Here is a 27,967-nt window from a genome sequence, read left to right as displayed (position 1 = left end):
CGTGAATCCACAAAGCGTATGTCGCTTTCCTGGTGCGAGAGTACAGGGGACTGATAGGTTGCTGCCTTGGGAAATAGGGGACGCATGTAGTGCAACAGGGTTGTGAAGAACAGAGGGGGCAGTTATGCTGTGTAAGCCCGCTTCTTCTCGTCGCCGCTTCGGTGCTGTGCCAGGCGTCCACACAGGGCGTGAAGCTGTGGGTTCGCTGCACTGTATTTTCGAAAGCTAGCAGAAAACACAGCCAAGTCTGCCTAATGTCGGATTCAATTATTGGCATGTTGCGCTGATGTTTGTCTCGCAAGCAGTAGCGCCGTCTTCTATATCCTGGTGTATCTTGCTCCGTGTCCTGGTGGTTTGGGGGGTCATTTCTTGTAGGAAAGATGCCACGCATATCACGGGCTCGGTTCGTAGCATTCGGCGCCCTGCCCCAGACAGCAACAGCCGGGATTATCACGAGTCACGCACGGGTTCCCACAGAAAGAAGGCATCGTCCTGATAAAAAGGCCGAGAAGAACGAACAGTTTAGGTGCCGCAGACGAAAATGCGTTAGCTGTTGATATTGTAGCCGACCAGTCAGACTGCTGATAACACAAATGGCAGGGAGGAACCGATGCATTCGTCACAGCCGACTTTCTTTACACCGTGTCTCAGTGTCAACCCCATAGATCGCCGCACGGCATGCTGCAGGCGGTGGTTGATAACGGGTCGAGGAATCGCCACTCCTTTACCAGAGCCTTTCAATGCCTTTCTGGTCATGAAACTTCGCCGTCACGCTATGGGAGAGCTTCGTTCGCTGCCCAGGGAGTCCGCGCCGCGGCGCTGGTGTTGATCGGAGGGCAGCCGGGGGCGTGGTCAGAGCGCGTTTGGCAGGGAACGGACCACGGAGCAAGATAAAACAGACGCTCGCCGCCTTATCAGCAATGGGCTTTCGCTTTACGTGTCGTGGGCCGCTCAAATGTTTTTATCATTTTGTGAGTGGCGAAAAAATTTGGTGCGAACGGGACGGGAATGCTGCTACTGCGTTTCTGCCTGCCGGTCTAGCTACAGAGCAGCGGCGGCCGCCCGATGCCCTCCGATCTGCGGTGGTGCCCCTCGCGGTAGCCTTTGTCCCCGTACGAAACTTGGCCGGGAGTTTTATGACCAGAGAAGCATTGAAAGACTCTGCCTTTACCGATGCCCTAGCGTGCACTACAGAAAACTTTAGCAGGAAAAGTGCTGCGCTCCCAGCGGCCTCTGTCCGGTGCAACGTGCCTATAGGCAACCGGTGACACGGCCGGGCTGGAGGAGCGGCGGGCGCGCGTTCGCCGCTCCTCCAGTCCGGCCGTGCCGGTGAAAAGGCCCTCACGGCAGCAGTGGGATGCTTCCGCTGGTCGTTGCTGCGTTGCGCGCGATCACAGTCTAACAAGGTTGCTGCCTTTGCGGGACCGGCTCGGTGCGCTATTCTACAAAGTCACGCCGGTCTATGCTATCGCTGTTTGCGCGTAGTTCGCAGATGCATCCACTGAAACGGGTGAATGTTTTTTTTTCAGCTGAACGCACACTCCTTCCTGATTGCGCTGAGAAAATTATGCTTGTCGTTTGCTTTTTAAATACAACCTACTTCGATAGAAATGGCCCGTATGAGCTCCTTTAACTGTTCAGAGTCCGATGTGATCCCAGCCCTTTTTGTACGAAAGCTGCCTGTAGGGCGCTCTAGTTCTATAAACGAGCGGCAATTTCTCGACTACTTATCACCAAGTGCTCGATGCGCCGGGCCAGCGTTTTGCGAGGCCCGAAGTAAAGCGTCGTTTAATCAGACAAGCCATTAAGAAAATTAATTGTAGAGTGTGCATCGGTGTTTTCTTTTCTTTTTACGACGTAACACCTGACTGGCTGGGCACAAAGACCGCCACTAATGTCTTGGGATCATCGCCACTACATCAGCCATTATTTTATCTCGGTTTCTGCGGACGTTTCGTTACCCCAAATAAATTCATTCGGGAGGTGGGCGGCTTGACTCATAAAAAAAGCTGCTGTTGCTAACTCCATCAGTGAGGTGACGCTTACGGAAATTGAATTTTACGCCAGAGGTAGCGGCGAGAACACTACTGTTCCTACAAAAAACAAGTTATAACCCCTTCCCTTCAGAAACGGGGGTACCCGCGAAGCTTCACCTCAGTGTAAACGAAAATAACCAAAATTCAAACGCAATTACCATAAACAAAAACGAAAGCACCCCTGTCAAAATCAAAAGGAAATGAGCGAAACGAAAACTCAAAGCCATCAATCGACCAATACCAAACCCTTTCATTGTGCAGAGCTTAACCCGAACGCAAATGTTTGGTGCACGTTTTGCAGATCATTCTTCTGCTATTATCGGGAACGTTTACGTTCTTCAATTGCTGCCCGCTCCTTCGCGGAGTGAATCATGCGGGGCCTACCTATGCCGCTAACAGGTGAACTGCCCTACGAGAGCGAGTGACCGCACTGGCGACGTGGCGTGATACGTGCGATGACACTGATTGGTTCCCATTGTGGCATGATATAGCGCTACACTTGAGCGCACGCCCCCGCGCCATCTGCGAACTGCGAGTGAGAGCTGTGCCCGAGAATGGAAATTCTGGAGTAGTTTCTATCTATAATTCAATCAATACGCTCAAACAGGGTCACAGTCCGTACTTCATCCCTGGCCAATCCCCCTAAGTGGTTACGTCCAAGCACTTCAGGGGTATTATCATCGTCGTCGTCGTCGTCGTTACAGCACATTGATAAAGTTGGCTTTGCCGCAAGGCGTTTCCGCGTACGCCACCACCCACGACGTAGGTCAGCCAATACAAGCTTCGATTGAATTACGCCCCACACTACAATGACATAAAACGGCGCTGCTTCTCGAACGGCAAACATCAGTCTAACGTGCAACGAGCTGCGTAATCGGTGCTAGCCCTCCAACGAAAGCGTTCGATTTTTGCGTTGATCATAGCTGATGTTGGCTTTTCTTATTAACGCTCGTGCAATAAGCCCCTTTTGAGCTCACGAAGGTAGTTTGTCAACAGCGATGCGCATCAAGTCGGATGGAGGAGCAAATGACCCGACGTGAGGAAAGCAGATGCAGTGAACGGTTAGGGTAATAAAGGTAGAGCCAATAAATGTGCCCCCAGTTTTATTACCGCCCAACGTGTATTGCTGGGGTATACGCAGCTGACCTTATGCTATTCAGGTAGACAGGGCTGGCTTTCTACGAACTCGCAAATATACCGTGTGGCCTCGAGTTCATGGTCACATGCACTGCCGACGCACACCCCGGCAAGCATTGGTATCGCACCAGCCCGTGGCGTGAGCAAGAAAATTCACAAACTGGAAGGCAATCTTTGTGCGTTCAGCCGAGACATTCGGTGGCAGCCCTCATTTTGAAGAGACTAACGCCCTTCTCGTGCCTTACAGAAAAGTCTCTGTACAGACACAGCGCCGAGAAAGAGTTCGACAGTCCTTCGCAAATTTCTCACTGCACGTCGTCGGGGTCATCGGTTGCCACCATGTGGAAGATCTCGTTGCGCGTGAGCTTCCTGAAGGAGCCCCTGGAAGACCTCCGCGAGGAGGAGCGGTGGTCGGCGTCGGCTGCGCCGGGGGCGGGCACGCGGCGCCTGTCGGCCAGGAAGCGTCGCTCGCGGCCGTACAGGTTCCCCAGGCGGCCGCTCATGAGGAAGACGACGAAGTTGAGCGCCACGCCCACCATGAGCAGCACGAAGGTGGTGCCGTGCAGCGAGTAGTTGAAGGTGCGCATGTCGTACACCCAGCAGTTGCCGCGCTGGCCGCAGCTCTCCTCCCACACGACGCACGTGGAGTCCACCAGCGAGCCGTACACCAGCGGGTAGGGCAGGAACGCTGCGCGGGAAATTTAAGCTCCGTTCAGTTCGCCTTCACAATACATAATCGTCGCCATCATCATCATCATCATCATGACCACCACCACCATCATCAGCCTACATAGGTCCCCTGCAGGACGAACGCCTCTACCATTGACCTCCAACTGCTCCTACTCAATTCAAACAAGGCCTGCAACGGCCACCTTATGCTGCAGCAAGGTTTCGAAAAAAAAATATCCGTTGTTCCCTACCATGCGGATGCTGAATCCTTGCGAAACACGACCGAATTCGCTTTTGTGAGAATAACAGCGCGAAGACAGGATGGGAGACGACGAAACGCGACACAGCGCTTCTGTAACAAACTGTGGAGCGTCGGTAGGGCGGCCCAGTTGGTCATATCTTGAAGACTCCATTGAAATTTCACCAACAATAAAGGCGTTTACACTTGCTTCACACTGTTTATAAGCAACAGCATGCCCGCCCTGTCTTCGCGCTGTTTATCTATGCGACAACTGGCTTCGACAACTCCATTCTACAGCCCGGTTTCGGGCCACGTGGTAGCACGTCACCGGAAGTGTCTGAGCAGGTTGTACGGAAGTAATCAATCATAAACGGGAAAAGGCACTTTTGCAGGCTGCGGGGAAAAAACGAAAGCCAGTCGTAGTGTCTTTTCTCAGTGAGAAGAAATATACACTGGCCATGAATGACGGGAGGGTACAACATCCCGAAGCCTCAGGGTTCAAAGGCAAATGGAGCTGAAATACACACAGCAGAGGTACAAATCTCCAAAATACGTTCAGAATGTTGGCGACAAAATGGTTGCCAGAAAAAGGTGTTTTGCAAAGGGGCTAAAAAACACGAATAAATGATAATTTGGAACGCCAAGGAACCAAATTTTATTATAAATAAATTATTAAGCAATAAATATTCTACCTAATGTGAAAGTCTATCAGGGTACAAATCAGCTTCGCTTGTCAAGTAAGGCCTAAATGTTTTCGTTAAGATATAGTTATTGCTATTGTTATCGTCACAATCCTCCCTAAAACTGGAAGTAAAATGTCTTCTGCAGTCGCTTCCAGGTGCTTGACTGTCGTCTGGCAGCGTCACTGTTGCAATCATTCGAGGCAGTGATATCGGGGTCGCCTATATTTCAAGCCGCTCAAGGCCAGAAACTTTGCATTGTAGTTTTGTATCCTCGTTAACACGAAATAGGAAAGTATTTAACTTTTACAGCTAGGTTCGAAAACTGGACCATGTTAGAAGCCATGCGTAGGCCCAGTGTTGTACACGTTCCTCTAAAACAGGAACGAAAGCTCGTTCCTCGTTCCTTCCCAATTTTGAAACGATTTCCCGTTACAAGTTCCTTTATTAGGAAAGGAACGCGTTCCAGTTCCACTTCGAGCAATGGAACGTATCGTTACATTAATGTTACATTTCATTTCTTAAATTAAAATGTGGTGTCGGGTAATTCTGAGGCGAAATAAAGTGAGAAATTTAAAACTGACATCCAACTACATATGTTATACGAATATGAACACCACCAGCAGCGGATTATCTGGAAACAAACAGACATGCTCCTAGACGAATTTTTTCAGGGAGCACCGGACAAACCCCAGACATGTCCAACTGCGACTTTGGTGCCCGTCTGTTATAGGTGCAACACATATGACACTTTCCACTTCGGTCTTACAAATACGCAGTAAGGATACTGCGCTTCATATGTGCAAATAGAAAGTTACTCACATGCAGGAACATAATTAACTGTTTTGCGTAAGAAACCGCGTCGAAAGGAACTATACATAGGTCTTTAATGTAATCTAACGCGAACGACGTTAGCTATAAATGACATTAGCTTTGGTCATGCGGGTCTGCATGACGAAAAAATGCCGTTCGATAATGATAGCAGTGGCGATTAAAAAACTCGCAGAATTGCAAGATAACGTAGATGCGTCCGGAATATCTTTAACCTTTTACTGTTTTAAAACAAAACCATATTACCTTTTAAAGAAAAAAGTGTATTTCTATTTTAGGTAACATTCACATCAGAAGCCGAGGAAAGTAAGTACTTTGGACGGACTTGTTGTTGGGCGAGTTGGCGCACATTGTCAAAAGGTGTAAGCTGTCCTAAAGAAGACACCACACAGACAGAAGTACACAAGCACCGGTGCAGACTCTCAACTAACTATTATTCCACGCAGAAACATACGTAAATACAGACGGGCATATCATTACCCAAGCGCGAAAACGAAAAAAAACGAAAGAAATCTACAAAAACTTGTGGTGAGGATTTCCACAAACGGTCTTCGATAAGCAACTCTGAACGCTGGCCGTCGACCTTCGGGCGGCCTCTCTCAGGTATTGTCCATACGGTGCGCGACGAAATTAGGCCCAACAATGACAAAATTCCTGTCCTTTGTCAACACGTCCAAAGCAATGCAAAAAAGAACCTGGCACCCCCGTCGACCGATTCCCGCTAGATCAGCGACATACCGTGCCCTGATGAACTGCGCGCATACTCTAACTTTGAGCAGCACAACATCCCGAGACACTGCGGCGCGCCCAGCTCTATCGATAGCCGGTGACCCTTCGAATGACCTCACAGCGAGCGCAACTCTCCCGACGACAACGCACCCACGCCTCGCACGCACTAATGCAGTAATTACCCCCGACAATCTACAGGTAAGGTGGTTTCCCAAGTTACCTGCAGCGCCGCTCGGACTTCCCCCGCATCCTGGCCTCCCCATACAAACGATTAAAGGTAAAAAGCATTCTCGCGGCTGCGCTATTCACCCGTCGAACGCCGCGTAAGCTCAACCAGCATGAAAGCAAGCACAAGCTGCGGCCCGCTACGTGGTTATTCTGCATTTGACCTTCGAGGAAGCACGTTCCGCTGAAGGTTGGGAAAACTGGCCAGCTTATAGGAACAGAAACACAGTAGCGACTTGTCCATTTTTTTTACTCGAGCCTTGGCATCAAAACAGCCAAATCCTAGTGATGTAACGTTTGCAGAAGCAACGCCGCCTGTTTATACAGGCGGCGTTGGCAGAAGGAACGCCGTTCCTGCCGTTCCTTCATAAACCTAACGAGTTACCGTTACAGTTCCACCGACCCTTAATGGAACGCTGGCGTTACTCCATTCCTCCAAAAAGGAACTAGTTCCAGGAACGCCGTTCCTTGGAACGCCGTTCCGTACAACACTGCGCAGGCCACACTTACAGAACAGGGCGAGAACTCCTTCCGCAAAGCCCAGTGCAAATGCCTTGTCACGCTCATCTACGCACCTGGAACCGAGCAAAGGCAAAAAGTAAGGTTTCAGTTCAAAACCACTGCTGTTTATTAGTACGCACACAAGTTGACCGCAGAGCCACGCTTACAACTCCGGGGAAGAGTGAAAATGTAGGCTTCTAAAAATGTTTTATTTTCTCTATCCCAGCACAAACAATTCGAGCAAACTGGGTGAGAGTTGCAAACTATGGTGGTGGACTAAAATAAGAAAATAAGCGCAGCTTAAACTAGTGGTGCAAGGCTGGAGAAGCAGCCGAGCTGGGGATCGACCTAACTTCTTCCAGTTTTTCTAAGTTTTGCTAGGTTTTCCTAGGCCTTATTAAGTTTTGTAAGGTTTTGTGATGTTCTTGCTAGGCTAGGCCAAGTGTTGAGGGGAGAGACCAAGCTTAGCCGGATTTTACAAAACCGTTCCTGTCGCCCCCCCTCCCACTGGCAGAGGATCCCAGGGGTGAAGAAGCTGGGTCGACCCCAAGCTCCGCTGCTTCTCGAGCATTGCACCACTGCACTGCACAGCATTGCAAGCTGCACCAATTTTTCGGGGGGTTTTAGTAGCCCAAGAAAGGATATCACCTTTTAAATGGTACAGTAAGAGGTGCGCATACGCATATTCCCTTTGCGATCACGCTCGAGCGGATGCAAAAGCCTGCTTTACTGTTATAATGCCCTATCTGCGATGGTGCACCCTTTAGATGCGGCGCAGTTTTAGGGGCGAAGCCCCTTAGGTGCTCGTGCTGTTGGCGCCTCATGTCGTCGTCGTAACCGTCGTATCATGTAGTCACGGTACTAAAACACCTGACCACTCGTTTACGCCTCGCGCTAGAACGGTTCGTGCTTCAAAGACAAGAGACTTTTACAGCAAAGTTGTATACCTCTACCCCTAACGGTTTTATCTCCGTTGGCAAAAACTCCAAGGCGCCAAGAATACACTTATATGCTTCGCCCCTCCACAGGTTTTACGTTAGTGGAGATTGCCCGAGATTTTTTTTTGTATTTCTTTTTGCTAACGCTATCAAATAAAGCTCAAGCTTAACAGCTCTGCTGTCAAAAAATACTCAAACTGAACACGGAGGAGCAACCACCATATTTTGTTTCTTACGCGAGAGCTCTATAGTTGCCCTCCAAGGGCAAACAAGACCGCCGAAAACGCTCCTTAAACGCAGTTATTTGTGGGTCCCCTTTACACCAACCTGTGTCGTGAAAGAGCCCTATAAAGCTATAATATACCACCAGTTGAGTTTATGCAATTACGTTTGTGCCATAACGTGATACAAGCGCAACTTGCAGGGGAGTTATCTTACTTCTTGACAGACTGATTATTCTGGAACTTGTGTACGCTAAGCTAATGATTTTCGCACAGCTATTGCTGCGAATCGCCGCTTTCTCTCTGTGCAGTTGGATGTTTAAAAGATGGTTGTATCAGGTTTAAGTAAAGTTGGAGTTATGTCCCGCAACTTTACGCGCTGTAACTTACGACGATGAACTGCACAAAGGTTACTGAGTGAAGTACTGAGTGAGTAAGGTTACTGTGAAGTACTTTTGCGGTTTTCATACTCATTAAACTAACTTGTGTTATATAAAATATTCATTTGGTGCAATGGTTCTAGACTAAAGTTTATTTAGTTACAAACACACGGTCAGATTTATGCTTGGGCATTACTCATTAGTTAGCTCAGTTAGCAAAAAAATAGTGGCGCTCCCTTTCTTCATGGCGAAAACCTGCAAGATATATTTCTACTGGCTGCATGTAGAAACCTGTCATAAAAATTTCTCGTTGGCGTGAAACGGAAGTGTGCGGTGCCCTGACGCGTTCACTTGGTATGCGGTGGCCTTACCCTAGGGCTCACCGCGAAGGTCACCAACGTTCAGGCTGAATATAGGCATAGAAACATACTCGTCACGTGTTCACGCCCGATTCACCAATCCCCATTTGGCTGTGGCGTCTACACACCCATCCACAATACTCGTGTACCCACCCGGGGGATCGGCAAATGACGATGACAGCTGCTGTGAGAAGCTCAAGGCTGACTCACACCCCACTTGGCTGGGACATGTACATATCACCTCCTAATTCTCACATACCTACTCGTAGGTATTTTTCAATGATGATGACGGAAGCTGTGAGAAGCCCACCACCGATTCACCAATTTCTACTGGCAGTTCATCTTCCTACAGTTCATCTTCCAGAAAACACTGATACGTTTTAACAACTGAATGAAGAGTGATGCGCACGCATTCTCAAATCATAAGAGAAGGTTCCGATGCCCCCCTAAACTTTTCCTTTTTGCGACGCAATTGTGGCCTTGAAAAATATGCCAGAAAGGGTTTCTCCTGAGTGGCACCACGAATGTTAGATGTTGGGACATATCACCAACTGTCCGCTAGTTTTGCGTTTTGGCGTTTTGTACATAGGCAATAGGCAGGCGCCTCATTGTCTATTCAGTACTTCGTGGCCCTACAGGAAGGGGTTCGCGACGAAAAATTGTGAGCGTTTCTTTTTCAACTGTGTCTGTGTGTCTATTTTACAGCTCACCGAAGATCCAAACTCCTATTTCTGTTCATAGTGACGTACGCACCACCCTTCCGTGGGTGGCACAGGTGAGAGTGGAGGGGGAGTATTCTGTACCCATAAATCTGTGGCTGAAAGCTAACCCAACCATACTGCGTGAATGTAATAGGGGAGCACAAATCTGGCACTCTGGTAATTTGGCGAGCTACGTTACGTAAACGCTGAAGTCACCTGAGCGGAATCAGAATCTGCGCCGCTTTTGTGCTGAACGAGAAGCCGTAGGCTATGCACAGGAGCAATATGTAGAAGGTGAGAAATGGGCAGTCGCTTTCGCAGAAACCGTCCTTAGCTCGTCTGGCCAGGCCATCATCGTCGAAGGCGTCGACGCACATGCAGTTGTCGTATGTCTGCATAAATAAAAAGAACAAGTAAACAAATTGCTGCGATCTCTAAGGTTTTGCAATATTCTACGTTGGGATAGCTGTACAGCGACTGCTGGCAAGGGACGACTAGCCACGGTGCTACATGGAAGGCACCAAAGGTATGGCTACAATGAACACTAAATTTCGAAGCGCAAGAAAAAGCGCATGGCAAGCCTAAATAAACGACGAAGAAAGGGATGGGATCACTTTGAGGAACAAGCATAAGAAAACAAAGACAAGTTCAAAACTGAACTTTCGCGTCTCTCAGTATGGCTTGATAGTAGTAGTGTTGGTCGGGAGATTAGTAGAAGGCTCCTGACTTTATTACAAATTCTCGCAAGTCAAATGCCACAGGATGAAGACAAACGCAGGCTTTATTGCTGGCAACGATTCTTTGATAGGTAGCCGTATAGGAATGCGGAGCCATCGCTGTCCTCACCCCTCTTTGGGCGGTGCCGTTGGCTCCTTTCGTGAAGCACCCAGCAAAGCATGGGGAGAAGTATGTCGTCTTGCCCTCGCAGATCGGATGAAACACTTCGGTGGCACAGGAACAGTTCTGGTTGCAGCTGTTGATCAGATCTAGACTGGAAAAATGAGCGCATGTCGAGAGTCGTTACTGCCGCGAATAGCACTCAGGAGGGTGGGCAATGATGGTAGAGAGCGCAGGCCAGTTTGTCTTGTCAAACATGTGACAACTGCTTAGCGCCACACCTAAGTCTTGAACCCTAGCATCATCATCAACAGCCTTTTTAAGTCCACTGCAGGACGAATGCCACTCCCATTGACTTCCAAGAGCTCCTGCCCTGCGTCGCTCGAATCCATTCTTTGCCTCCGAATTTTGTTATCATCGTTGTCTTTTATGTGTGCATAAGCGCCTCAACTGTATCGAATGTTTCTTTCATTGTTTAAAGAAGTTGACATGCTAGAACAGCTTCACCGATGTTGTGTAAATTCAATTTGGTAGGGATATTACACACTTCAAGCACCGCAAAAACCGAAGCCTTGTCGAAGCCAAAGCCTCAGGGGGGGTTGAGTGCGGGTTATGAATACAGCAACGCTGTCTTCAAAAGTTCTTCCCTGCAGTACATTTTCATATATAACAAGTGATCACCCGTTAATGTGCAGCTGGACAAAGTTTTTACACGAGGGAATTACTAGGGGTGCTTTTGTCTGCTTACGTGCTTTAAAAGCCAATGCATTATGCGTACCCCTGGAGATACTAATCGGTATTTTTTCTGCTACATCGTGTTTGTGTCTCTTTCTTCGATTTCGTTTAGTTCTTCTGGCGTGAATTACTGCGACAGGAAGAAGGCCGCGCTTGACGTGACAGCTTTCCCGAAACAACGTTCTCCTTGGTCGGCGTGCACGTGTTTTGCTCCTGTGGCTCTACGGTCACCTGTCACGATACACGTATTACTATAGGCAGAGTCCTTCAATGCTTTTCCTGAAGGACTCTGCTATAGGCTAGCTCTTGCTCCACGACTGGCAACGTGTTAAGGTAGCGCGATGGAAACGCACTCGGATCCTGCTGAGGAAACCCGTATTTAATTCTTATACAAACTCAAGTGGGCTTTTATTTCATTTTTTCTTGTACGGGACAACGACAAAGCCCGCAACAACTCCAATTTCTTGCTTAAGGGGGTAGTTTAACTTTTCACCTTAAAAATGTTTTTTACGCCCCTACACACCTTTCAATGATGTGTTGATGGATTGGCACCACGTCAAGAAATACGCGTGCAAGTGATGCATATTGAGACAGCACTTAGGAACGCTTTTGTTGTAATGGATAAGTAGAACGTGCGTATCTTTCTCAGAGCATAGCTTAAAGAAGCCATGAAGACAAAATACAAGTTGGGTTTATTAGAAAGACTGCTCAGTCCCGATAACAATGATACCAATATCATCGCAAACTTTGGACAAATAACGGAGATATTAAAGAAAACGTGTGAAGCAGTCGCGACCCCCTAGCCAATTTCCCAGAACTTTTCCATGACGTCACGGAACCTTGTTTGTGCGATTGGCGGCCGCCTAACTGACCTGTCGTGACGACACATGACTGGACGTCTGTAATGGGGCCTCTAGTTTCATTTGACCGCATCACTTCAATGCTAACGTGTAGATAACGCACTGAAAATTATGTTTTATTGTTGGCCCATATGACGTCATTCTTGCTCATAACACGTCACTGTGGCGCAAAATTTGAAAGTTTTTAAATACTTCTTGCTTTTTTTTTCGTTAAAAAACATCTTTTGGGGCTGTAATGGAGCTGAGTGAGATACTGAATCCTTGTTCTTTCGAATTACACGCAGTTGTATTTTCTCTTCATGGCTTTAAGCTTTGACAAGCAACTTCACGCACTTTCAGAACGTTCCGAAAATGGTTTCCAGACTAAGGGCCTGCAGGTCTATCGGAGATTTGCAAACCGTTAAAGAAAGGAACGAAATTCAACTTGATACCTTGATCTGAGTTCGCCCTTTTCCCTCAGAGGCGGCTGCGGGCAACTGAAGGCAATGAGTGAGACAAAGATGAGGGCAGTGATTAGCTCCGTTGCGAAAATGATGGCCGTCAGTATCCGGGCGGAAGGCCTGAACGTCCTGATCAAGAAGGCACCACCGAGCGTGGCAACCATGGCACAACCGATGGGGAAGGTTCCTACCAAAAGAAAACCACAGAGTTGTATTGATTTCCCGAATACAAGGACATTTGGTTTACTTAGCCACAGAGCCTTGTGAACTGCAAGATTTCAAGACTGTTAAACGGGAAAAAGTCGTCGTCCATGAACTGGCATCCACTTATTAGTATATTAGTAATCTAAATGACAATTCTAGTATGTATGATGTTTCATGAAATTGTAAATACTTAGCGACATATCACAGCGCTCCAAATGGTTATGATTTTAGATTGCAACCGAGGTGGCGTTTACCACCAGTTATGATTTTTTGCGATTTCCAACAGTAAACATTCTGTCTGACTACTCATAATTGTAAGAGTGTCACGAAAACGACGCAGACAACGCACATAGCAAGAAAATACGCATGTGGTGTGGCTTTTGCATACCGCTCAGGATTGAAGCTGCACTGGGCGACTGCTGAAAGTGCTCTTGCACGTACTTGGGCACGTACGTGCAGAAGCCCAGGACGCCGAACCATTTGAATACGTGGGCACACATTTGAACCACGACCACGGGATTCTTGATGATCCTTTTGGACGCTTGAAATGCTTCTGCAAGAAACAGGGTTACATGGGCGCAGGTTTTTGACAGCCGACCGAGCGACTCTTGGACTTCGACACAGGGCACTACAGTAGAACCATATAACTATAGTAGAACCAGTAGAATTTCAGTAATACAACTTTGCTAAACTACTCTTGTCGGGGAGGCCACTAACATTACGTACAAAATTACAATACAGCTTAGGCAGTACAGTACAAACGCAATGGGAGACGCTGTTTTGGGGTTCGAAGTCACTTGGTTTTACCCCGCATACGAACGGGGCAACCAGGTAGTTACTACTCTAGTCTACAGAAGGTTCTGCTCTATAAAAAGCCGTTCACTTTCATTGGATGTCTCGGTATGCACAGCTTCGATAAAACGCCTTTTGACAAGCACAACGTTAAAAGGCATGAGGAATTTTTATAGTTATTAGAGAATAACAAAGCGTAAGAATAAGAAAGAATAAGGAAGAATAAGAAAACTTATTAGAGAACAAGAAAGCGACAGGACCATGGCCATCTCCGGTGCATTGACCAGCTGTCTCTAGTTTTCATCCGTATTTGTGGCGCCGTTGACGATAAGGAATGTGTCGCAATCTATCCTTGCAACAGATATTTATATCGTGTTGGTCGGAACAAAGGTATTCGCTAGTTGTAGCCATCACTTAATTTCGGCTTTGGAGGGCATATTTGGAGCACGTCTTTATTCTCCTGAAGTTTTTCGCAGACAAGTGCCTGCTTTGTTTAGCCACTTTCAACACCTTGACATCAGGTGTGGTATTTGTAGGGCGCCCCAATAAAGCAGGAGGCACTGAGTCTTTAACTTGAATTTGGCCATTAACAAATCCGTGACGAGGAAATAATTACTTTTCTTTACCCCGGAAGACATCTAGATGACCATGGTGTTTATCGTCTTAGCTTTATGTTATCGGTATACAGACAATAGGCGGGTAACGTCTTTTTTAACTTATCCCTTGCTTGCGAGCATTACGTTTTAAGCTGGGCCAGGGTTGCAATGTTTTCCGCTTTCTATACTTCAACCACTTCAATTACTAGGCGTTTGGTGCAGGGTGAACGCTAAACACTGACATGTTTCACGGTATAGCGTAAATACATATAAATATTGTTCCCTCCTACGTCACGGCAGTACAACCATTTAGTATTTGCTGAGAGTGCCCGGCAAAGTTCAGTTATACAGTTCGATATACAATAGGAATCACCGGTGCAGATATATGATAGGAATTGAAGGTGGATGGGCATGCCTTTTTTTTTAACTAATGATAAAAGTGATCACGAAACCTCTGATGCTCAAATCGCTTTCTTGTTCAGTCGGGTTCTCGGGGTCTTCATCAACCAGGTGCTTGGGAAAGAAGAAGAGCGGAACGGCGAACAGAAGTTGGAAGAAGCCCAGAATTGCGAAACCCAGCCACCAGGCGCCGATCCATCTCGGGTCCTCGTCGGCGAACCCTGGGTTGTCTACAACCACAATGACAAACGATGCGTCAGTGAAATATATAGAGACATTATATCCCCCGCTAAAACAGGAACACACTGCCACAAAGTACAGCTGCCAACATTGGACCCCTTGATCAGATCAGTTCGCCTCCTAGGAATCAAGACATCTCCGCAATCATATTTGCTTTTGTCCTAAAAACAGCTCCTCAGAACATTTATCCGGTGCGGAGGCATAAGCGATCACACATCACATCACTTTGCAATCTCGGTACATGTTTATTTTTTTTCCAATCTTACTCTATCAAATCAATCTACTCAATCTTACTCTATCAGGGCTTATCAACTGAATCCGCTCTCTTAGCACAAAAGGAAATTATTCTAGATTCTTTTGAACAGCAGCAATAACCCTAGGCATATTTATAGATTACACGAAGGCCTTTGACCTAATTAACCCCTCAACACTTTAAAAAAATTGTGCCACTATGGCTTCCGAGGCCCCTTTTTAAATTTACTTGAATCATATCTTCAGCACCGGAGGCAGTCAGTCCATATAAATCAACACAATTCAGGTCTGAAAACAGTTAGTGTCGGCGTGCCTCAGGGACGCATTCTTGGGCCTTTGCTTTTCTGCCTTTACATAAATGACGTAGTAAACATTGACATCACAGCCAAATTCGTTATGTATGCTGACGATACGACGATCCTTCTGAGCGGATCAAGTTCAAGTCGCTTATTTTCTCACGCAAATAACATTCTGAAGAGTCTGTCATCATGGAGTAGTGCTAATTCTCTTAAAATAAATGCAAATAAAACTAAAGCTGTCCTTTTTAGGGCAAGAAATAAGAGAGTTGAAACTGGTAGCCAATAGAGACATCAAGCTCGTATCTGTTTTTAAATGCCTGGGTGTACATTTTGAGGAACATATGTCATGGAATTCTCAGGTAGATTCAGTTATTACTAAGCTTTCTAGAGTTACCGGTGTTCTGTCTAGACAGATTTTGTTTACCCAAAAGTGCTAAACTTCTGATTTATAACTCGTTATTTTTATCTTACTTCAACTATTGTCATCTGGTATGGGGCACAACTACGCAATCCAATATCACTAAACTTTATGTATTGCAGAAAAAGGCAGCCGGAATAAGTGTAAACGCAGCATATGAGAGCTACAGCTACCCTATTTTTAAAGATATGAATTTAGTTCCAATGCCCGAGTATTACAGGACCACACTGATCAAACGATATGAAAGTGGACTAAGAAAAAGTAACAATTTTCTGCCGCATATTTCAAAACTAACTGAAAAGCAATACCAGCGTAACTTCCGTACTTTTGCACGCTGGGAAATCCCGCGGGCCCGCACGAACTACGGCACACAAATGCTACGTCACCTTCTTTCCTTTTATCTAAACAAGCTTTGACACTGAATAGTCTTTGTTTGAAAAATCAGCGTCTTTTATTTTGTACCGTGCTGTTCAATTGACACCCACTTCTTGTCTGGTGATTGTATAACTATATGCTTGGAGTAATTTATCTTTCTTTCTTTCTTCTTCTTCCTTTATCTTAGACAACTAGTGTTACGTTTTGATTCGTCTTGTTGTTATAGTTTGTTGCTATGCGTACGCATATCTTCTTGCGATGAGATTTGTGCTTTAATATTCATGTATTGTAACTTCATGTGGGTTAAAGTATGTGCATGCTTATTTTGGCAGCAAGCCGCTGCTGCCGTTTTGCCTTGCACATGGGGCCGTGGACCCTGTCATGCCCGTTTGGTGGCTTTTTGTTCACGGTCCCCAACGCATATGTTGTTGAAATAGAAAGATTCATTGATTGATTGATTAAATTAAGTTTTCCGGACTTTTATTTCACCCTTCAAACTAAGTTGCCATCAAAGAAAATGTCAAGGGTATTAGTATGTTACTGAAATGTTTTCACCGCTCAATGTCTTGTACGCTGTACAGAGTCAACTGTATTCCTGAAATTGGGGACATGTATTATCGGCGTACCTGCGTATATATATTTGTCTTTGTGTTTATTCTCGAGATTTCGTATCCGAACGTACATTATGCTTTCTGAATTGGACCTATTAGTCAATAATGCTAATTACCGTATCCGTATTGTTATCTGCTCTCATATCACTGTGCTATTCCTTCCGAACACACAGGTGGCCTTGTTGAGATTCGCACATGCACCTATACTTAGCAACAAAGTTGGTGTAGATAGCGCACCATTGTGAAATGTCCGGTGGGTGTAGATATAAACCGACAATTTCTAATAAGGGGCCTAGTACTGCACTCGGCATTCAACGAAACAAAACAGACACTACCACATTAAAGAAAAGTAACATAAACGTTGATACTCAAGCTAGTGTGGGTAAATGAAGGTGTCAGTAGTACTTGTGGACATAATAATAATCCGGTACACGTCAAGATAGTAACAGAATTGCACCGAATTTGCACAAAATACTGTTAGCCTAATGTTTAAGCTATTTGGTTAAGCCATGTCATTCTCGTGCCGACAAACGCATGCACATCCGGTAACTCCAGGTAGCGTTTATTCGGCGACATAATGGGATCCGAAAGAACATAATCTGTGAATAAGTTTTATTGTGAGCTAAAAGTGACCTTGTTATTTTTTTTTTTTACTTACATGAAGGATCTTCATAGACAGCGAGGATCAGGGCCGAAAAGATGAATCCCAGACACGGTCCACAGCCCCGGACAACCGTCATGATTGCTGAGCGTCAGAACACGAAACGTGAGTTTTGTGAAAGTGTTCTGGACTTGCTACATTTTTGCCTATTTATATGAGACATCGCAGGCTAATTTCAATTTCACCAAGGCTAATTTCAGAATTCTGGCAAATTTCTCGCTAGTGCAGTAAGGAGGGGAATCAGGCGCGAAGATAACACATGAACTGGAAATCTTTGGTTGAGAAATGCCGCGTACATCTCAAAAGAGGAATTGGTTCACCAAAATATATTAACCACAGAAGCAAGTGAGGGGTGGTTACTTCACTTCTACATTTCATTGCTGCCAACTCCGCTTATTTTATTGGGCTCGACTGTCAAGACCTGTTGTTTACACAGGTTTTATGTTTGTTTGGGTAGCCGGAGGCTGACCTCAACGTCCTATTTGGGGCCGGTAAAGACGTCATGGTTACGTAAGCCCACACAACTCCACCAAGTTGCTTGCTATGCGGGCTGTGGCAAGCAAAAATTGTACTACCTCATTGGAGACCTCAAGGTTTGTGTGCTGAAGCCAAGGGACGTTGTACGCCAGCGATACCTACATTTTTGCTGAACTCAGTCTTTTTTTTCGACTACGATGATGATCTCTCATAAATAAATTTATCTTTATGGGTGTTTTTTCATCGATATAAGAGTAATATCTACACTTGGAACGCATAGAACGGTATCACTTTCTATAACTGCAGATGCTTGGTTTTTGCTATCATTGCGATTCAAGGCAGAAGCTAGACGTACTCACCCATGTAGACGGCCGAGTGCTTTTTCCGGATCAACTCGTCCAGGTACGCCGTGCCGGCTGAGTAGTAGACGGCGGTGCCGATGCCCGTGAGGAAGTTGCAGCTGACGAGCAGCAGCAGCGCGGGCAGGGTCTCTGTCTTGCGGGACTGGGCGCAATTGAGGTCCCGGACGCGGCGTTCCTCCTCCTGGTCGTGGCAGAAGTGGTTCAGGTCCGACTCCACCTCGGGGTCGGTCATGCTGAACGCCTCGTCTGCCTTGCCGAACAGCCAGTAGGGAAGCGACGCCAGCAGGCACGAAGCCCCCACCAGGATGGCCGCACCGCCAACCCACCTGCCATTGGGGCCGGGCATTGATACGCCAGACTTTAAAGCCTTCATGACAGTCTACAGCAACGCAACATTGAGACATGTCGCCGTTCCAAGCAATATTGGACGAGGTCACAATAAAAGAAAGCACGCATTTATTTTCGGTGTTTTTACGTAGCTTGCAATAATGCACGCGCCTAATAGGTACAACTCATTATGCTAGCTCGGAGCGAATGTTGTCTTTCACCCGTTTATATTTTTCCGCTTTCGTGGAAATCCCGGTTCGTTATTTAGCTTGGTTAGAATATTCCAAGAACATAGAAGTAATTGAAAAGTTATATTTTTAAGAGAACAAGTAAAGAGTTTATTTGGGGGGCTACCACAACGTTCCCGGCGGGATACGTACGGAGGCTATCGAATACCTTCTCCAGTGAGAAATTATTTGAACAACGTAGTACTTCATGTTCATTTCAAATTGAGAATCACCCAGTTGCACGTGTGTCAACGTAACTACATCCTCATTTCCCTCATGATGATGTTCTGTTCGCATTTCCTCCCCATAATGGCGCCAAAGGTAATTTTGTTGAACCAGTTTATATCCCCCCGGTTACTGCAGTTACCAGGTACATCTAAGTGGCAGTTGTGTCAGTTTGATTTGTTTGTCTACAGCGAAAACGCACTTACATGAAAACCAAGTTATTTTTTTGATACGTAAGGACCGGAATAGCGCTGTTCGGCATGGACATGCAAACGTAGCTTTTCGCCACAGAAAAATAATCTCTGTCATTTGGTTTCATCACCTGTTGTTATAAAACATGCACTGAAAACAAACTGAAACAATTTCATCATCAATATAAACACAGAAATAGTATAAAACCACGGAACAATACTAGTTTTCTGACCGCGAACGAAAGGTATTACTAAACCCCTCACTGAAGCTTACCGAATATCCAAAGCTAATTTCAGAAACACACTTCAGGAGTAGTATTTGCAGCTGAAAACTTCCCTACCGATTGTCAGCTTAAAATGCACGATGGCGAAATAAAAATAATATCGTGCACGCTATAAATATTCGAGTTCGTCATATCGCCAATCACTAAACAGCGAACAAGAAAAGCGGGCACGACGCTGTCTCTGTGTGTCCTCTATCCTCGTGCTACTGACTAAGCACGTAAGTACCACAAACTAGCCCACTTCTTTCTTTTCCTCTGCTTGATAAGTGGAACAAAGCAGTTTTGAAGACATTTCTGCCTTTTTCTCGTTACCCCAATATTTGAACGACTAAACAGAAAAGATCGGTCGCTGCGTACCTCGGCCGGTGTCGTTTGGGACTGTAGGTGCCAATAAAGGCACCCAGGAGGATGGGACCGAAGTTGTCCGCGAAGAATACGAAGCCAGCAGTGCGACTTCCGTAGGCGAAGCGCCTCTCAAGCGTCGTGTTGATGCCGATCAGATAGGAGTAGTAGCAACCTTGCAGGATGCCGAGCGCGGAGAAGCAGATCATGTAGCACACCGGCTTGGTGAAGAAGTCCATGAAAGCCCGAAAAGATGCCACTTTCTTCTGCGTCGCTTTGGTGCCGCTGGCGTCCCGTTGGTTCGCCGGTGGTGGCATCGTGAAGCTTGTATCTGGGCACCCTTGGGAATCCTCACTTAGGTCTTCAGGAACCCTCTTGTCCACGATTGGCAGCGGGCTCAGCTACCGCAACTAAACCAACGTAATGAATAGAAACAAAACGATTCCTTCAACATTTCTGGTTACTCTAAATTTATCAATAAAAAACTGATCAAGCGCACGCTGTTTCCTCCTAAAGAATGATTGGTAATAGCGAATTGAAAAGAAGGCATTTAGAAATACAATGTAAAATGCTCAGAGAATAACGTGATTCCCTGTTGAGCATTAACATCAACCGCTCTGGAACCGGTTTCCATATCTGGCCAAAAAAGCACCCGCCCACACGATGCCCGGAACCCATATATATTCCTGGGTGATCAGAAGTAATCTGTAGTAAGCCTCTTAGGCGGGAGCACCTAAAATTATCACGTGGTACTTCGGCACAATGCAGCACTATGTGATTCCAAATTTGACGCTCTTGCTGGGTGTGCGTGCTTACAGAAGTATGCAGTGGCTTTTTTTTTATAGAGAAAAAGCTATAGTTTTGTTAAACTGGACTTCACGAGCTTAAACTGAACGTTCGTTGCACTACTTGGCTCTGGTAATTAAGATGCAAGAATCTTCCAAACTCCACATGACCTCATGAACATTTTTGGGAAAGGAAAGGGGTTGCTTACAGCACTAAAATCAATAGGAAGATTAAACCAGAAAAGTAGGCAACTGCAAAGAGGGGCATTTCCTTGGCAAATGTGTACAAAGACTATCGTCTTTTGACGACGTTTGCAACGAAAGGAGCAGATACGCGGCCAATTTTTTGTCTTTGTATACGTAGCGCAATTTAATTGATCAATATCCTTTTTCTGACCATAAGGTTCGACGTCAGGCAAAGTTCACGGTATTACGGGTTCAGTTTCCGGAAGCCGTATTTACGGAGGCTGTATTTGTGTTAAATGTCAATGCCCGTACGTGTTGTTTACGCCATGATAAAACCTCCGGTGACGAGAATTAATCCTTAGTCCTCCACTACAAAGCATCGTAGCCAGATGTAGGTTGGTATTTTAAACGTCACATTAGACAACTGCATTATGAAAACCAGTGTCCGTGAGCAAAAAAAGAAAACAGCTGTCAACTACGAAGTGTGCTTGCGGCTGCGATCTTCTAAATGTTTCAATTCACATGGGCTCCTGGACTGAGGAACCACTCTCGCATTATTGCGTAATAAAGTTGTCTCTCTCTCTCAATTTAGTAACACGAAAAACATATCTGTACCAGCCATACTCGAATTTCTAACGGTCTCGGTAAAAGGGGAATAACTGACACAGCGTTATACGGCGTACAGCAAATGGCATCGGCCTCTAGCAGAAATGTTTGAGGCTCTCATAATTGCCTACATACGGCAGTTGGGATAATTTATGGGAGTAACAAGTTTGGAAAGGTAACGGGTGACATCCTGACGTCAATACGCCAAAGGACCGACAAACATGTAAACAAGTATGCGAGTCACGTTCTGCGAAGGCTGACGCTTGACATGTCGCCCCATTGATGTGGGGACTATGAAATTGGCACAAAAATGAAATGTCGTAATTAACTGCCCCTTTTTAGTCTTTTTTTTTTCCGCGAAGCCAATTGCAGGACTAAAAATCTCACTTACATTATGACGGCGCAGGCCGGCCCATTCGCAAAACACTCAGGGCGTCTCCGTGGAGCCAGTGCCGATGTCCACATCGATTATCTGGAAGCGAGATACGCTATTCAGCCGACCGACGGCTGAGAGGAATGGAAAAAGAAAACACGACCGGCGGGATCCATGCCTAAGCACTCGAACAGAACGGATACTTTATCCGTGAACCCGAAAGATACGGCTCGGCGCCACGCTCATCGGCGCTGACGCACGGTCTTGTGCAGGGGCACGATCTTCTGCGCATCGTAAACGTAAATTCGCAGATGCTTATTCAGTAGAAACGCCTCACTATTGTCTGGTCACGGCGACATGCCAAGCAGAATGCAAATTAACAAAGTGTGGGTTTCTGCTAGTTGGTATTGCATGATAAGACTGCGAAGCGCCAAATATTTACGCAGGAGACATACAAGACAGAGGCATGCGCTACCATGGCTGACGGTTGGACGGAATCCACAGAATAGAGCCCGCACTTCCTGGGGCAGTTGTTTTTATGACCTGTGTTTAAGTATTTGGTGCTGCCAATTCTTTTCATAATTTTATAAATTCTCTTCTTCATTCATTAAGCTCGGCCCTCCATACCGGGCGCTGCCTCTTTAAAACACGAAAGCTCTCCGGTTGCGCTTTGTTCCATATTACAACGGAGCTGTATTAGGGGAGGTTTCCGTTTATTTTTCAGTGCCCTCATATCAAATCTCACGATACCTCACGTGTCTTTGAAGCATGAAGCATTCCATAGCGCCAGTAGTTTCACAGCACGCTCTTTACCTCTGCAGTAGCGAAAGGAAACGAGCAGCGCAGCAACGGGTCAGAGAAAGATTGAAGTCACTAGAAAGCGTAAGGCGGAAAGGAATCGCGAAACAAAAAGAACGCGGGCGGAAGCAAAGCGTGAGAGCCGTTAAATTGCCAATTAACGCTTGCGCATCTAGAACTTTTAAGTGTTCAGAGGCTTTCGGACTGTCTGCGGACAGTGGGCTAATTACCATGACATTTGCCAAGACTCAGGCGTGGGTTAATGGCCAGCCCAGCCGGCCAACCACGGCTCACACGCATCGATTTGACATTATCTAAGAATGTGTCTGCACTTCTCAGTACGCTGACCATAGCGATAACAAAGCGATTGTGACCGTCGTTGCGAAAGTACAATAACTTTATGGATCCGCTGGTAATCCACCTTCGCATGGCGTAATGGCCCGGAATATTTTTTTTTTTTTTTGATACAGGGGGTGACGGTGTTTCGACCCTCACCGCACCAACCAAAGAAGGCGGAAGCGGAGTGGGATTATTACCACGCTTCTCACGAGTACCTGTACGGTTTTATATATCTTTACTAACCAGAAGAATAACGTGAGGAGAGGGTGTGACGAGTGGGTGTCCATTACTCACTGGTAGCAGAGACGTCTTTGCGACCGATTTGTCTTTCCGCCCGGTGCGTCCTGTGCGAAGTCGGTGTAATGTGTAGCATACAACTGTCGACTCAGCAGTCTGCCTTTACAGCCCTGAGGCTGTAAAGGCAGACCAGCCATCCTTCTTTTTTTTTTTTCGCAACATGTTCACTCTATATACGTATCCCAGAGTACACTGCGCAATGGTGCAAGCTTTCCAGTTCCAAGCGGCAAGTGTAAGTAGAAATGTTTCCGTTCATCAACATAAAGAACAAACCCGAGTTTCTCTCGAACTTTTTTTTTTTCAACGTCAGAGGCGTAGTTTCTGCCATCCCGCCCGGCGACGCACGAAAACTATGGCTCATTTTCTTACACAGCCATAGGCGTGCGCACAGGGGGGGCAGGGGGGGCGGCCGCCCCCCCTAATCATCTCAAGGGGGGCGCCAAATTTGCCCAATACCTTGCCGATGTAACACATGAAAGTAAAAGTTTCTGCTCATAAATATTTTGTGTGTGCTACAATTCCATCGTATTGAAATCAAAATTTTATAACTATCCCTCTTTGCACTGCGTTCGGACCGTTAGGCCTTCAGTGGGAAGAGGTCTGGAGTTGCTGTAGGGGGGAGGGGGGGGGGCGCCGTGATAAGACTTTGCCCCCCCAAATCGAGAACTCTGCGCACGCCTATGTACACAGCTGCAGGGTGGCCACAACCACGTGGGGGTAAGGGTTTGGATAAAAGCTCGCAGAACATGTGCTGGCTCGCTTGCATGCTTGGCGCGTTACTCAATCTAAAATTAATCGAATTCCTGACGCTTAAATTAGCAGTGTCCTGAATACCCATTTACCGGAAATACTTAGCCCGTGAGTATTTGACCCATTTTCCAGGTAAAATTTGAAGGCAATTCCGTCCTACGGATGTCGAGGGCCAGTGGACCTGTGGAGCAGTGTCACTTCGTAGCGACGCTCATAATGGTCATCTTTCCACTATGATATACACTCATCGGCATCCTCGCAATTGCAGACACATTCTTAGATAATGTCAAATCGATGCAGGGTTGGCCGGAGCGGCGCATATCGCAAAGCAAATGTAGCCAACGCGAAAGCTCCCTTTTTGGTCCCGAATCATTCACGTCGTAGTCACCCACTACGACCACAACGGTAGCGTCATCGCAACTAACCCACGGTCCGGAGACCATTCGAGGACAAATCAAAGTACCACTCAAGGCACCAATGTCCAATCGTACGTTTAAGAAGCTTGTCTTTCCCGCCGCCTTCTCCAAGGTCTGTCCTCTTCCCGCTCTACACAATCTTGTTCGCAATCTGCTTCCGCCTTACGCTTTCGAATGCCTTCGATCTGTCTCCTAGACGTTGCGCCGCTGCCCACTCTCTTTCGCTACTGCCAAGTAAAAGCGCGTGCTATGGTACGCCTCAAGCTAAAGAACGCCTTGCTCTTCAGAGACACGTGGAACGTCGGTAGGTTTGACATGAGTACGTCGAAAAATGTATAAAAACCTCGCGTGAGGCAGCTCATCTGTAACAAAGCAACCACTTCCGACTCTACCGTATACATTTCAACGTGTGGCTTTGCCAAAATGCATGAGAGGATAAGATGGCAGGCCTTCTCCGCTAAATGTTAATGTAGAGGAAAGAAAGAAAGCGCGGGGGAAAGCTAACCCACCTTTTTTTTCTTCCCTTTGGAGAGAACCCGAGATTTCCTTCTCAGATGCTTTCCGCGGATGATCTGTCCTCCGCGAAGGCCCCAGGTGTTCCGACGAGCTGCTATAATACTTACGACATGATGGTGCATGCCGACTTAGAAAGTAGCCATGTGCAGCGTCTTCCGCATCCAAGCAACGTGCCGGACTTCTCCGAGTCCGGCCGCGTTGCGCACCACTCAAGCAGGCGACCACAGAGCCGCCGCTAAGGTGACCCAATCTAATTACGGCTACGATACGTAGAAGACTGATAAGTGGCGAGTTATCAGCAATCAAGAAAGAAAAATCGGCATCTTATCAGCCTGCTCTATTTGTCCAAGACTTTTCCCTCGCGATTGTTAAAAGAACGCATTGGAGTTGCCCTAATCTCTGCTGTTTATGGCCTCCGGGTTTGTTCAAGCGTAATACCTCAGCTCCTGGTATTTGCTCAAGATGTTGGGCGTCACTGGTTGCCATGACCGCAGAGCTTGATAGGGTTAGCGGAACGAATATACGTGCCGAAAGAACACGCCGACTCCACATGGCGAAGTCTTGAAGTCGTAAAGATTGCGGACGAGTTAAGCGCACGGCAAATGAGTAAACTGTTTCTTGCACGCACACGTAGCTTAAGGAAGCGAAAAGCGAAAATGCGCCCTTGAGAAAACCCAAAAAATATAAACAGGGTTCTTAACACTCTCGTACCATTTCTTCACTCCTAACAAATTTTCTGTCGTTGTATTGCTGTAGGGTCATTTCATTGGTGGCAGAAAACTTTCAATACCGGGGGTATGCTTTTTCTTCCATTCAACATAAAAAAATGAAGTGCTGATGAGGACAGATAACACGGGGTTCATTCGCCCTATGAAGGAATTGCTAGCTACACCGGATGCAAACAATGAAGGTATGGTACACACACACCCACTCCCTCACGCACCCACCCCTCCACGGGGCTCAAAAAAAAATGTTCCTGTGTTTTTTCAGCCGCCCCTTTCCATAGGGAGGATTTCCTGTGAAAGCCGGATGAACTTGATTTCCCGTGAAAGCCGGGGAGGAAGCTACTCCGCGGCGTCACGCCGGGGAGTCACTTGTACCTATTTTACCGGTGGGTGCCCGGCGCCACCAAGGCACACGAATGCACATGGTGCCTTCCACAGCCACGGTGGACGCTCAACTCGCAACTGCCTGTGTCAGGACATGCCGCCAGACTCTTTCACCCCCGGCAATGGCGCAACGCGGCATGGTGGCCGAGAGCTCCGCCAGATGGACAAGGGTCAGGGGCCCCTCGCAAGGGTAAAGGAAGCTTTCCAGACGTGAATTTCCCTTTCAAGAGTCCGCATTCGACCAGGCGCGCCTGTACCCATTAAGGAAACCGGTGGGTGCCTGGCGGTACCAGGATTCGAACCCGGTACCTCCCGCATACGAGGCGAGTGCTGTACCTCTGAGCCATCGGTGCCGTCCCCGGCCTGGCCCTCGGCCCTTGTGTGGGACTACAACGCTTGGGAAGTTCACCCGGCTTGCACGGGAAATCGCCCCTATGGTAAGCGGCGGCCGCAAAAGCACAGGAACTTTTTTCCCTCCCCCCACACATCACAAACGCCACGCACATACGCAGATGCACCAACTCCCGCGAGAACGAACTCGCAGAGTAAAATAGTACTTTTTTTTCTCAATAACAACTATTTTAGCCTACTTGTGATTGTACGACGAGGTTTCTGTTGATGACCGAGCAAGTAAAGCTGTATTCAGCTCCAACATTTTGTTCATTCGTCCACATACTCCTATTTTCCTTCTTTTAACATTTCAATTTATGCTTGTCGTTAATGGTTACAATCCTTATACTTTAGTTTGTATAAGAAAAGAAATGAGACACGTGCGGGACTTATCACTTTGTAACGGGGATGGGAACGGGTTAGCTTCTTTCGGCGGTAGCGTGAAGCCGTGACGCGTTCCTTCTATTTGAAGGTTACTAGTAGCCTTAGTATTGGTCCCTTATTTTTCAGTATATAAAACGGTTCCAACAGTGATACACAACGCATGAAAACTGGCAAGGGGGTAAAAATGACCTCCTGTAATTGATGGTCCTCCACAGTCTCGGAGCGTAAAGTACCTTCTATGGCGGCCAGGGGCGTAGCATAGGGGTGTTTCGGTGTCAGAACACACCCGACATTTTCTGAGCCGTTTATTACCCGCTCTATCCCCTCCGCATTTCGGTTTTTTTATTTTTTTTCGTCCACCCTGTTCACCCTCCGCATCCTCTCCATAAGTACGAAACACGTCGTTGTTTGGGAACTATCGACTGATTTCTCTCCTCTCTGTCTTTCTCAAAAGTCTTCGAAAAAGTAGTACATCGCACCTTGATTCACAGTAATGAGTATGGATTCATCATGCCTGCCCGGTCTGTCGAGTCGAACCTTGCCTACTTTCTGAGTGGCGCCAGCAAATGCGTGCTTTCACGAAACCAAATTTATGCCATCTACTTTGACTGAAGTAAGGCCTTCGACCACGTAAACAATTATTTGCTCCTTCGCAAGCTGTCTGCGTATGGTCGGTCTCCAGCTTTCTGCGGGTGCTTACCTACCTAGTACCTACCTACCTCTAACCTAGAACAAACTTTGTTTAGTACACAGGCGCCAAGCCTCGATGATTTGCTGTGCCATCCGGAATTCCCCAGTGCTCAATACTGGGCCCTTTACCATTTAACTTGTTTGGGAATGAGATACAGTTCCTTATAAAAAATCATTTCTCCTGCAGTTTGCAGACATGAAACTTTACTGTGAAATGGTATCGCAAGCAGATTGCGGCCAGATTCAAAGAAACGTGCAGGGGAGATTAAAAGAAATACAAACTACTGAGCACACAGCCTCCGACGCATTCCGCACCGTATGGCTGCACTGTCCGTAAACTGCATGCATGCGTAGTTCTCTCAGAGCGTTTGAGAGTGTAGCCGACTGTTAGAGGAAATGATTCACAAAGAAGCGATCGCCGGTTATTTATTTTGAGGCGTCTTTTTATGCTCTGTCGCCACTGAGCGTCCTGTTATCTTCTGCACGGAGGGGCCAAGCAGGCTGATTGCAGCTAGCATGATGCCCT

At 46.8% G+C, this 27,967-nt stretch overlaps 2 protein-coding genes across 4 annotated transcripts in view; both read right to left on the bottom strand.

Annotated features, from left to right (window-relative positions):
- The window catches only part of LOC144152895 (uncharacterized), an 86,093-nt gene extending 83,113 nt beyond the window's left edge, over positions 1-2,980 (bottom strand). Inside the window, exon 1 of the mRNA XM_077684440.1 lies at positions 2-2,980. The gene's annotated coding sequence lies outside the window, so the exon portion shown is untranslated. The remainder of the gene's footprint in view (position 1) is intronic.
- Positions 2,981-3,122: 142 nt separating this feature from the next.
- Positions 3,123-25,084, bottom strand: LOC144152893 (solute carrier organic anion transporter family member 74D-like). Of its 3 annotated transcripts, XM_077684437.1 has the most exons (12): positions 24,862-25,084; positions 21,771-21,851; positions 19,818-20,212; positions 18,204-18,532; positions 17,365-17,451; positions 14,565-14,741; positions 13,113-13,277; positions 12,512-12,707; positions 10,495-10,639; positions 9,865-10,040; positions 7,059-7,123; positions 3,123-3,861 (listed from the first exon to the last, which is right to left on the bottom strand). In XM_077684437.1, exons 3-12 carry the CDS (start codon positions 20,117-20,119, stop codon positions 3,479-3,481), a joined length of 2,025 nt encoding a protein of 674 aa, XP_077540563.1. In that variant the 5' UTR covers positions 20,120-20,212; positions 21,771-21,851; positions 24,862-25,084; the 3' UTR covers positions 3,123-3,478. The 3 variants fall into 3 exon arrangements, with proteins under 3 accessions (XP_077540563.1, XP_077540565.1, XP_077540564.1); XM_077684439.1 differs by lacking the exon at positions 21,771-21,851; XM_077684438.1 differs by lacking the exon at positions 24,862-25,084 and having other exon boundaries at positions 21,771-21,921.
- Positions 25,085-27,967: the final 2,883 nt, after the last annotated feature.

This window comes from Haemaphysalis longicornis, unplaced genomic scaffold, assembly GCF_048455015.1.
Source record: "Haemaphysalis longicornis isolate Haplotype H1 unplaced genomic scaffold, Haemaphysalis longicornis Haplotype H1 scaffold_9, whole genome shotgun sequence".
Classification (NCBI taxonomy): Eukaryota; Metazoa; Arthropoda; class Arachnida; order Ixodida; family Ixodidae; genus Haemaphysalis; species Haemaphysalis longicornis.
This window is presented reverse-complemented; position numbering and strand designations above follow the sequence as displayed.

What these genes read in the sequence shown, in the direction of transcription:
- LOC144152893 (XM_077684437.1), bottom strand. Translation starts at nt 20,119, where the DNA reads ATGCCACCACCGGCGAACCAACGGGACGCCAGCGGCACCAAAGCGACG. An exon ending in CCCAAACGACACCGGCCGAG is followed by an intron (nt 18,533 to 19,817) that starts GTACGCAGCGAC and finishes CCCCAATGGCAG; the next exon opens with GTGGGTTGGCGGTGCGGCCA. An exon ending in CAGATTCTGATTCCGCTCAG is followed by an intron (nt 7,124 to 9,864) that starts GTGACTTCAGCG and finishes GCTCGGTTCCAG; the next exon opens with GTGCGTAGATGAGCGTGACA.